This window comes from Pholcus phalangioides, unplaced genomic scaffold, assembly GCF_987345545.1.
Source record: "Pholcus phalangioides strain wild (caught in Gottingen) unplaced genomic scaffold, Ppha-v1.0 ptg000015l_1, whole genome shotgun sequence".
Taxonomy (NCBI): domain Eukaryota; kingdom Metazoa; phylum Arthropoda; class Arachnida; order Araneae; family Pholcidae; genus Pholcus; species Pholcus phalangioides.
In genome coordinates, this window is record NW_028301608.1 from 4,974,443 (window position 1) to 4,986,531 (window position 12,089).

Below are 12,089 nucleotides of genomic sequence, written 5' to 3' on the forward strand. Positions count from 1 at the left end.
CTGGGTCTTTTTTTTCCTTTTAAGCGAAAATTTAGCATTTTTGTTCATCAGCCATCGCAAGGCGTTAGAATGCAAATGTTTAATGTGCATCACAAATTAAGATATTTTTTTTTTATAATGTACACTATACGTTTCATAAATCCCTTGAGATCGAGTCTCTCGAGAAAAGAAATTTGAATCTGGTCAACTGAAAGAAAATGATCACCTGAAGGAAAACGCTTTTTTTTCTCGTCATTTACTTGCCTTCACTACAACTACCAAACCACACAAGCACCCCGTCCACATTCCTCTGCGGAATTTATAATGAATTGCCACATGTTGGAATGTGCGTGTACGTGTTGTGAACCTAACGTAGAAGTTTGTTACTGTGTTTGTTACTTGCTTGTTATGCGTAGTGCTGACATCTGCCATCAATTTTTCTAACTATGAGTAAAGTGCAATGATTTGATGATTGTATATCTGTTGCTCTCTGTGACGAGACTGTTTGATGGGGGGGGGGGGAGATAGGCTCCAATTCGCACCTCAAAGTTGGAAAAAATAGTAAACCAACTTCAGCCGACCACTACTGTGCCTTCAATATATGAAAGCCATTGCTCTAAAGCATCTCCACACGTATATGGATCGCAGCGAATACTACAGACCGATTACGACATTAAGTATGGAAATGTTTGTTAACAAGAGAGGGAGGGAAAGAGAACTTCTAACAGCCTGAACACAGTCTTGCAGCCCGATAACGATAACTTACGGGGAAAAATAAATTATTAATCAACATTATTAATCAACATAATGCGCAAAAAAAAAAAAAAACTTTCGATGGGGGAAAGAAATTGACCGCATTATCCAAAGTCCCGATAACTTTTAACGAATTTTGCCCCATGTTATGATATTGGTCCATTACGTTCCTTGCAAAAGTGATAGCAATGCCCGAATGATAACATTACCCGTGGCTGTAATAAGCGGCATCGACTCTATTACACTTGAAAAGCCGTGTTGACGCCCTGCGATAGAATTTGATTCTCAGAGTGACTTTTGGTCACAAAAGATTCTTGTACATCACGCATCTCAACGGGGTACTCAATGAAGCTCCTAAGCTGTGATTAATCACAGGGATAATATTTTTACTTGGTTAGGCGTAAATTCATCGACGCCCTCAACTAAACTGTCCCATTCAGAAATTAGCATCACACTTTCACCATGCTTTGACGAGGGTGATGACTAGAGCCCTCATTATATGCAAATGAATCTAGTACATATATTATGACTAGGGATGGTCCGATTAATCGATCAATTGTTAATCGCGGTTAAAAATCTTTAGTCGAGTTAATCGAATCGATCAATCAGATTAAAAGTTTATAATTTAACTTCATTTATTTGACTAAACCGATTAAGTGTTTTAAATTACGTTCCTATACATAACATACCAGAAAAGTGACTGTATTTAAAAATATTTTGCTAAAATTTTTCGACATGAGGAAACGCCAGTCGACTGCAACGAAAACTAGTGACGATTTCTAAAATTACTGATTGAAGAAAACAAGATCCAAGTTAAAAAATTCTATAATAATTATGACAGACATGAGTTGTGCAAATTTTGACACTTTATCATCTGGTTGGATCACTTATTTTGCTATGTAAGTTGTGCCAGAAAAGTGAATGTGCATCTCCTATTGAAACACATTTTAGGAGAACAACTTCCATCGTTCTAGAAATTTGCACATTCATGTTTCTGTCAAAGGAGGGCGATATTAAATAGCTTCAAGCGGCCGCCTTTATTTCTTAATCTATTTCTATATTTTTTTTTACATCCGTTCAATGGATAGATGCGTGAAATGAATAGAATATATTTTTATAGCATCAATATTGATATTATATAGTTACCAACACTACGTTTGTTATGAATGAATAGCTTTTGAAAATGATCGATTACAATTTTTCGATTAACCAGTTAAAAATTTTAATCGATTCCCAGAACTTTTTTTAGTATTAATGCATAAAATTTAAGAATTTTCAGGGCGTGCATACTTTTGAAGTTTAACGAAAGGTCAATCACATTTTTATAATTTTTCGAATGAATATCGTTCCTAAAAATGCACATGAATATTGAACGGCAGGAATGTGTTCGTATCTTACGTAAAAGATAAACAGCATTTAGGGAGAGGATTTTGTTTCAGTAAATTATTAAAGTGGTTTGCAACTATTGATAATATTCGTTGCTGAAGCAGCCCCATTCCATTGGAAATGCGAGAATGTGAGTTGTTAGCAAATTTTTTTGGAGATACGACCATGTTATTATATTGACGCCATAGCAATGTGAACCAAAGCTTATTGGCGAATTAACCATGTGAACCGAAGATTATTGGCGAAGTACATGATCACATCCCCGATAGATTGGCGTTCATGTGAACTGAAATCTATCGGGGATGCGACCATGTGAACTGAAATCTATCGGGGATGTGACCATGTGAACTGAACCTTATTGGGGAAGTGACCATGCTAACCAATGCTTATTGGGGATGTGGCCACGTGAACCGAAACCAATTGTTGGCCATGCGAACTGGAGATGAGGCCAGTAAGACTGAAACCTATTGATAATGTGAATATAAACTTAATATGGATGCGACGATATGAACAGAAGCTTGGTTTTTGGATATCACTATGTGAATTTAAACGTATTAGGGATGGACAATTAAATTGAAGCTCAATGCGAGCCAAAGATTTTTTGGGGGAATGCCACCATATGAACAGAAACCAATTTTAAAAGTGACCATGTGAACTTAAAACTATTGAGGATGCTGTGTTGTGAATTAAAGCGCGTGAAGTTTCACATGGATGTGACCACGTGAACAGAAGCTTATTAGGGATGTGACCATGCAAACTGTAGCCTGTTTTTGAATATGACCATGTGAACTAAACTTGCTTGGGGACGCGAGAAGTCCTTGATACAAGTACTGAGATACAAGTATACCCCTGATCCTTCTGGCCATTGCATTTTCAGAGAGTGGATTTAGAATGGCCTGGATACTCGAACGGCTATCCGATCTTATTACAGTCTGCCTCCTGTTTGTAGCTGCATCCAGAGCTGCTGTAAATATAGCGAGCATCTCAGCTTGATATACTGAATTATTTTCTTTTAGTTTAGCAGCCCATTTACCCACGATCTCCGTTCCCACGGTTTTTATACAAGGCAGCTCCTGTACCTGATTCCAGTTTAGAGCCATCCGTGTAATATATGACGGATTTCTCCTCAGGTGTATCATCCTCCAAAGAGTCTAGGAGTACTTGATTGGCCTGCAGAGATTCTGCAGGATGCGAGGTCCAGCCTATAGTTTCTTGCTCGAAGGCGTCCGGGACTAATGTTTCCTCTACCACCATGTGAACTGAAACCAATTGCGGAAGTGGCCATATGAACTGTCTGAAACCAATTGCGGATGTGACGATATGAACTGAAACCAATTGCGGATGTGACGATATGAACTGAAACCAATTGCGAAAGTGACCATGTGAACTGAAACCTGTAGAGGAAGCGTGAATTAAATTAAAGCTCAATATAAACCGAAGCTTATTGGGGATTCGAGAAGAGGAATTTCCGATCATTGGGATGTCACAATGCGTCTCATGATTATTGAGATGCGAGAATGTGAACTGAAGCTTGTTGGGGGGGGAGCGAGAATAGGATTTGGAGCTCAATGTGAACTAAAGCTTATTTGCGGAGAGGGTATGTGTGAAATAAAGCTCATTGGGATGTGACACAATGTCAATTCCAGATTATTGGGGTGTACGAGAATGTGAATTAAACCTTATTAAGGGTGCGGCCCAGCGAGAAGGTGAAGAACCACATCTCGAGAGAGAGAAGAAACGATTGCACGTCTAATGAATGATTATTATTTTGTCGGGTCGGGGGATAATAAGGAAACAACGAACAGCACCGATGAGAACCGGTTCGAAGATTACCGCATTTGCGCCGGTTCTCACCGGACATGACAACCACCCGAAGAAGAAAAAAAAGGGTTCATTTATCAAGCGTAAATTAGCCAGAAAGGGAAACTATATATAAAAGGTCATCATGCATGCATAATAATATAATAATAGTAGTAGTAATAATAACACGTTATTATAAGAAGCGCACCTGCGACTGACTCTGGCCGATTGCGAAAGAATCATTAAAAATTCTTCTCTTTCTACAAATAATATTTCGCAATTATAATCTCTCCGTCATGGCTATGCTCCACGTGAATTAAAACAATAATAACTTATAATCGATTCCCCTTATAGTCGTTCTTTCGATATGAAAAGGACTGATCGGTTTAAATCGGGATTGATTGGCCTTTTTGCAGAGCGAGGGCCACTTCATTGGTATGAAAACGTATCGCGGGCCGCTTAAGGATCTGGAACGGTACCGCTGGCCACGTATGTGATCTGGAACACTGTCGTCCGCAGGTCACTCAAGTGCTCTGGAACAGTGCCGTGGACCACTTAAGGATCTGGAACCATGCCGCTGATCACTTGAGGATCTGGGACAGCGCCGTCGCGGATCACTTAAGGATCTAAAACATCACCGTCGCAGGTCACCCGTGGTCTGGAACAGTGCCATGGGCCACTTAAGAATCTGTAACAGTGCCGTCGCAGGTTAATTAAGTGACCTGTAAATATGCCGCGGTTCACTCATGTTATCTGGGAATAGGGGCTATAGTCTGTTTCAGGTTAACTTTGCAGTGAAGAGAAAGGTAGAGAGTGTATTCCTTCGCCGCAAAATATAGTTCTCATATATCGGAGGTTTAAGATGAATCTTTATACAGAATATTTCGATTTTTTTCTATGATTTTGAAAAAAATACTGAAAAAACATCGTTTTGAACCGATGTTTACTTGTTTAAAATTTTTAAATTATAAAAAATATTGGTTACCATTATGAAAAATCCATAGCAACGGCATTCTGGCGCGATATCCTACAAATTTTCCCCGCCAATATCACTGTCATGTTTTTTCCGTTACACAATTTTTTTTTTTTTTCGTTGTTGGTTGAATTTTCCATAACGATACAATTTTTCATTCAGTTTTACATGCAGTTATATATAGGCTTACATAAAAACGAATATTCAATCAGTTTTATTTTCTCCCAAAAATAGGCTTCAGTGAGTTCAGATATTCACTCATAGATTACAAGAAGTATTTCTCTTCCACGACAGTGCCGATACTATTGTGCGAGGCTGTTTAGGGGTGCAGAAGTTTTCGTCTTAGGTCCTTTTTTTAATTATTTATTTTTTTGGCATGTTTATGGGATAGTTTTAGTTTCCGATCACGGAGAGTGTTGACAGAGTCGCGACTTCCACTCACACGAACGGACGCCATCTTCCACCCACCTGTTTCTCCAGATGCCTCTTGCCTTTAGTGTCTCTTCAGATAAAACAAATGGGGGGGGGGGGTCCACAGTGGTTAGAGCTTTCATCTTTTATGTGACAGTTGTGCATTTATTTTCACCAGAAATAGCCACGCTAAAGTTCTCTGCTCTTCCATTCCTGAATACTATATTTTTGGTTTTTGAATACTCGCTGTAAACAAAACTCGATAAGAATTATCCATAATAACCATGAGCAGCACATTAACCGTAACAAAAGACTGAAACTGTCGTGAAAACAAGTGGCATTAACGTATACCGTTCGGGGAAGGTCGAGCGAGGGAAATTTCGGCAAGAAAAGTGAGTAGAAAAATTCTAAACTTTTCCGTATCATTATTATTATTTGGTGCTATTCCTGCATTTACACGTGAAAACAGAGTTAATCTGCTTCTTCTTAATTTTTTTTGATTGGCTTCAAAAATTTTATTTAACATTAATTTTTTCCATATAAATTGAAGAAAAAATTAAAAATCCCCAAGTTTTTGAGAGCCAAGGTTAATATACAGTATTTTAAAATTATACGTTGCTTTCATAATATTTCGTTTGGATTTTTTTTTTGTGAATTAATTTCAGCTGAGGGGAGGGAAATATTGCAGAAAAATATTACTATGTTTTTTGAAATTTTTAGTGTTACTTACGGCACATATCAATATGAAGAGTAAGTGATACGCTGATGAAAAATAATTATTTTGTCTAAATTTTAAAACACTTTCTAATCAAAAAACAAATGATTTCAAAAACCTCACTTTAATTTCTGAAAGTATAGGCAATGGTTTTTTTTTTAATTCTATAATTATTACTAATTTAATTGTGTAATTACGTTACACGTAGAAAAAGATTTTTCTCGGTGAGATTGGCGAGAATCGGCCATACCTTACCGAGGCCGCGCATCGATACATTGGTTAAGAGGCTTTCGTTCCCATAGCAACGAGTGATGCGGTTCCCTCGTAGCTTCCTCTTGCACTGCAAAGTTAACCTGAAACGGACTATAGACAAATCCATCCGACATGCCCGGGGCATGTAAAAATTTCAACTAGAGAGACAGGGCAACAACTTTCTAATTGGAAGTTAGAAGACGGGGGAAATTTACAAACTTTAAATTTTTGTACCATAGTACAAAAATTTAAATTTTGTAAATTTTTTCCATTAGAACAGCATTTAAGCTGATGAGTGACATCATTATTCAAAATTATAAACATTCTATCTAATTCAAAGTTGTCTCTAAAACCAACGGTTAAGGAAGTAGCCATTGGACACCCTGTATATCTCATACGGCCTTACTAAAAGGTATTAAAAATTCTGAGAATTGTTCTAAAAGAGTAGAAAATATTTATGCAGGCACTATATTTCTCTTCTACTGAGACACATGGAGGGGGGGGGGTATTCATTGGGAAAAAAAAGTTATAGGACCTCTGCTGCCATCTATCAAACAAAAACTAAAAACTATTTGTAGTAATTTTTCAAAAAAAGTTGGTTGTTAGTTTTAAACTGGAATGCAACATGAAAACGAGAAAAATGTTATAAAATCATATACTTATTTGTTTTTAATGCTTCGTTCTATGCGTCAAAATACCGGTTAGTGTTTTTTTTATGCTTTCCGATAAATTTTTCTTTCTGTACACACCAAAAGAACGTATTAACCGGTATTTTGACACAAAATTTACACTAGTATAAAAATAAAAAAAAACTATAGTTTCATATCACGTGTTATTCATTTTAGTTTTAATCGGTTAAAAAAGCCAACCACCATTGCATTACAAGAATTATAAAAGATAGTATTGTTTTTATTCAGTAGGTGGCAGCAGGTGTCCCTGCTTAACACGTTCTCCCGTATTTATAATGAGAAAGTATATGAAGGTTGATAAGTCCTGAAGGTTAGGAATTTTTCCACCTAAGAGTGCAGAGAGGTGTCCTCTTGTTGAGAGGTGGGAAGGGGCGTTTGTCCAAGGGCCGTGTCACCACCATAGGTCCCTTCAACCGGGGAAGAGATGTTCTGGAGCCCCAGGATTTTCCAAAATCTCATCCCCCTTATTTTTGATTTTTATTCCTGATTCCCCCCGTTAGAGAATATTTTAGCCAGCAAGTTGGGGAGGGGGTGCATATGGCCCCAAATTGAGAAAACGGTACTGATCTAGGCCAGCGTTCTGCAACTTTTTCACAACTGCGGAACGCGACGGGCAGTGCCGTGTTAGAGCACGGTCCGGGGCCTCAGAAAATCAGTTGAATTTTTCGAAAATTTTCCAGGTAGAAACTTCAGGAAAATCACTTGGCCCGGGCGCCCATGTTGCTCTTAAGACGGCCCTGCCGACGGGAATGGGCGAAATAGTTTGCGGTCCAGCAAAAAAGTAATATGGGAAAAATACATCAAGACCGATAGTTTGCTGAGCGGCAAACAAATACTGTACGTAAATAGGAAGAATTGGAAGAAATAGGATATTTTGCGGACCGGCAAAAAAATACACAAATATGAGACACAATTTAAAGACCACCAAAAACACACAAATAGGTGAGACACTAAAAAATACGCAAATAAGAGAACCAATTTGTGGCGAAAGTACACAAATAGGACAAACAATTTTCGGACTGGCTAAAACACAAAAATAGGAAACAACTTGCGGACCGTCAAAAATACACAAACAAGAGAGAAAACTTGCGGAACCGCAAAACATACAAATACAAATACAACGCCACAACAGGCAAATTGCCCAACGAGGTGGCTGACTTAAGAACATCATGGATCCCCGAGCCCCTACCTACTACTGCTACACCACACATGAACCCCCCCCCCCCCCGCGGAACCCCCCAACGAATCTGTACATGCGGGAATGTGCGTGTACGTGTAGTGCAACCTGACGTAAAGTTTGTTTCTGTGTAATGCTTGTTATGTGTAGTGCTGTCATCTGCCCCCAGTTTTACTAACTATGAGTGAAGTGTTATGGTTGAATGATTTTACCGTTGTAGGACTGTTGCTCTCTGTGGCGAGACTTTTTAACGGGGAGATCGGCTCGCATTTGCGCCTTGAAGTTGGGAACCACAGAAAACCAACTTCAGCCGACCACCACTGTGGGGTTCGAACCCGGATCCTCGCATCACGAGTCCGGCACTATAACCACTCGACCACCACAGCGGCAAAAAGTGCAATTACTTGGAGCTGGGTGGATTTGAACCCATGTACCCTGAATTCTTCCCATCTGTAACCCCGTACCTTACCAACCCACCACTACAGCACTCAACACACAAACATAAGAACAATATCTGGACCGTTAAAAATACTCATAAATATGAAAAACAATTTGCGGGCCGCCAACAGATACACAAATTGCGGACCAGAAAAAAATACAAAAAAAAACAATTTACGGACCGGCAATTAAGGTATTCAATAAATTAAAATTATGTAGCCGCTAAATGAATTTGGTCGAAATTTCTCGCGGACTGGCAGGAAATTCCCATGGACCGGCACAGGTCCGCGGACTAGCGGTTGAAGAACACTGATCTGGGCCATTTCACAACGAGCACCATCTTGAAGTTCCTCTTTCTCTCCTTTCCCCCCCCCCTCCCCGATAAGGGACTAAGGATGACTCCATGAGTTCAATAATGGGTTCCACTTGGTTCCATACCTTACCTATATTTTTGTTCTAAAATATCGAAACATGTCGGGGATCCAGAATGAAGGGGTCCTCGAGCCACCTTTGGGGAAATAGAACCAGAGGTATAGACCCACCCTCATCCAAGAGTGAGAACCTTTTCTACGGTTCGAACCGAATATAATCAAAACCAAACATTTATGAGATGAACAATAAATTTTATAAATAAGATTGATCTCTGGAACCCTGGGTAATGCACGGATGAGGGTGATCATCCCTCCCAAGCGTCGTCTGTTGTGGGAGGGCCTGCCTATCGAAGGGCTGTGTCAACACCCTAGGCCCCCCAGGCAGAGAAATATTCCGGAACACCCCCTACCAGAATTCTCCAAAATCTCGAAAAAGTGTGGTAAAATAGGGGACGATCCGCCGAACCTACACAATGAATATCGAACCTCACCGAAACATCACCCTGTGTAAGCGCCTAACCTGGATTACAGTTCAGTGTGATCCCGGACAAAGTGATGTTCTGCGGGCCCTATAGTTAAGTTGGAAATGACAGCTTATCATATTTATATACCACTTACATTTGAAAATCAGAGCACCAGATCTCATCGTGTAGGCTTTCTCTCCCCCCCCCCCACATGGATAATTGTCCCTTGAGAGGGGGTATGGGCCCCATGGGTTATATTGGCTCTGGTGCTATGGACAGCTCTGCCGAATTCTGAAAGTATCGAAATTTCCCCCCCCCCCCCACCATGTTGCGCTTGGAAGCTTTATTTAGTCTCGGCTCTCTGTGGCTCCCTTCGCCGCTCGTCGTGGCTCCTCTTCCATCAGATTTTCACCCGTGTCCCCCCCCCTCCCCATAATTAGAATAACGCAGGACCTCAAAGGGACCCCTTACCCCCTATGGACCCGGATTGAGAACTACTGGTCTAGATCTAGGAGTGGTGGCCGACTTCTTTGTTTGTGGGCCAACACAATGGTCAGCTGCAACGTCGCGGGCCGCACCGGTGGTGCCACTTCGGTGTTCACCATTATTTAAATTAATTATTAAATTACTTACGCGTCACTAGAAATAATTTGTTAATCAGGAAATCTGATGTTGCTCACATAATGATGGCCCCCGCGGGGCCAGCTGTTGGCTACTCCTGGTATGGACCAAGAGTGCTCAACCTTTAGGCCAGTGCGGGCCACTTCATTGGTTTAAAAACGTGTCGTGGGCCACTTTAGTGATCTATAAATGTGGGGTAACATGTGATGCGGAACTGCACCGAGGACCACTCAAATGCTCCGAAATTGTGCCGCAAGTCACTTTAGTGATTTATAAATGTGCCACGGGCTGCTTTAGCAGGATGTTTTAAGAGTATCGTGAGCTCCCGGGCAGGGCCATCATTTCAACTTTTTCCAGGGGGGGGGGGGGGCAAATATATATATATATACCATTTGTAGTGTATTTTCAAAAGCCCCTAAATGACGGGCCTGCTCCCGGGCCAAGTTATTTAGAAAAATGTCTTGACCCGGGAGCTCATTAAAAAGGTCCCTACCAGTCAAATTCTCGAAAATTTCAATCTGATCTCATTTCTGTAAGCCCACCCCCTCTTCTTTCAACGACCGCGCCCGGGTAGAATTTTGCCTTAAGACGGCACTGTGCTTTAGTACTGTAAATGTGCCGAAAAGAGGGGGCGAGGGGCCCCTCAAAGGGATCTGGAACTGTGCCGCTGTCACTTAAGTTATCTATAAATGTGTCACTTAGTTCATTCTTACAAAATTAAGTTAGAGGTCGTGGGCCTGATCAGATGAATTCGAGGGCCACATTTGGCACGCTTCATGAATTGAGCAAGAGGCCATTTTTCAATGAACATAATCTCGAAGACCCCCCCCCCCCCCACTCACTAATGGTCAGAAGCCAAGGGGACCGTGGACGGCTCCATGGGCTATTCCAAATCCGCTCGCTATAATTTCGTTCTAAAAAAAAATCGTTTTTTTCACCCGTCGGGGGATCCCCGGGAGGTGTCCGCGGACCCTCCAGGAAAATAATCACAGATATAGACGATAACGTGGTTTAAAACATAAGGAAAAGGGCTCACCGGATCCGCCGTTGAGGTAGAGGGAAGATCCATTTCTCAGGGGTGGCATCTCGGCGATGGATAGACTCGGAGATGAATGTCAAATAAAAGCCTCCTTGTTTATTTTCAATTGTTGTCAACAATCGTTTATCAAACGTCAAGATCTTCGATCAACACACACTTCACAAAAAAGCATCGTCTCATTTAGAAAAACGATCTTTTCTAACAGATCTTTTTAATATTTGAAATATGCCGAATGTTATTCCAAGGTGCCGCCGGTGTTGGCTGAACCGCCGGCCATCAGCTGACGATGCAGCAGCAGCAGCTTATGCTTTTAATCCTCGTTACTATTCGAGAGAGAGACTCACACACACTCAGTGGCGCACTCTTTGCAACATCGACCCGGCGTAATACAGTACCTGTGGATGAATGAGATTTTTCTCCTTTGGCGAGAAACCCCTTGGCTCACTTTCGTCGTCTTTGGCGATTTTTTCTGGCTGCGTTTACTTCCCTTCTAGGAAAAACTGAAACAAAGTCACAATCGCCAAACTACAATCATTATGTATATTGATCGTGTGATGTATTTATTTGATGGTTGCATCATTTTCCCCCGTTACTATTCGGTAGCGACTGGGACGCCCTTACAGGACGCGGGGTTAAAAGTGCCGAAAATGGTAGTGTGGTCCGGATTCGCCCTTACAGGACACTTTTACCAGTGCGTAAAAGAACGGTGTGGACAAGAGCCGCCCACACCAGGCGCGGGGCTAAAGTGCTGAAAAGTAGTGTGGACCAGAGCTGAGACGTGGGACACAGTGCGTAAAAAACGGTGTGGACCAGAGCCGCGCTTATTGCACGTGGGACTCAGTGTGTAAAAAATGTTGTGGACCAGAGCCGCTCTTATTACACGTGGGACCCAATGCGAAAGGAACGGTGTGAACCAGAGCCGCCCTTACCAGACGCTGGCTACAAACGAGGAAAAGTGTGGATCAGAGCTGAGACGTGGGACCCAGTGCATAAAAAACGGTGTGGACTAGAGCCGCCCATA

The 12,089-nt window shown here is 41.2% G+C and overlaps 1 protein-coding gene and 1 long non-coding RNA gene across 2 annotated transcripts in view; one reads left to right on the top strand and one right to left on the bottom strand.

The window, feature by feature from the left end:
• The window catches only part of LOC149075301 (uncharacterized), a 73,908-nt gene extending 62,437 nt beyond the window's left edge, over window positions 1-11,471 (bottom strand). The window contains exon 1 of the mRNA XM_089242651.1: window positions 11,066-11,471. Within this exon, the coding sequence (XP_089098777.1) occupies window positions 11,066-11,114 (49 nt within the window). The 5' untranslated portion in view covers window positions 11,115-11,471. The remainder of the gene's footprint in view (window positions 1-11,065) is intronic.
• LOC149075302 (uncharacterized) overlaps window positions 1-12,089 on the top strand; it is a 75,646-nt gene that overhangs the window by 51,345 nt on the left and 12,212 nt on the right. The window lies entirely within an intron of this gene.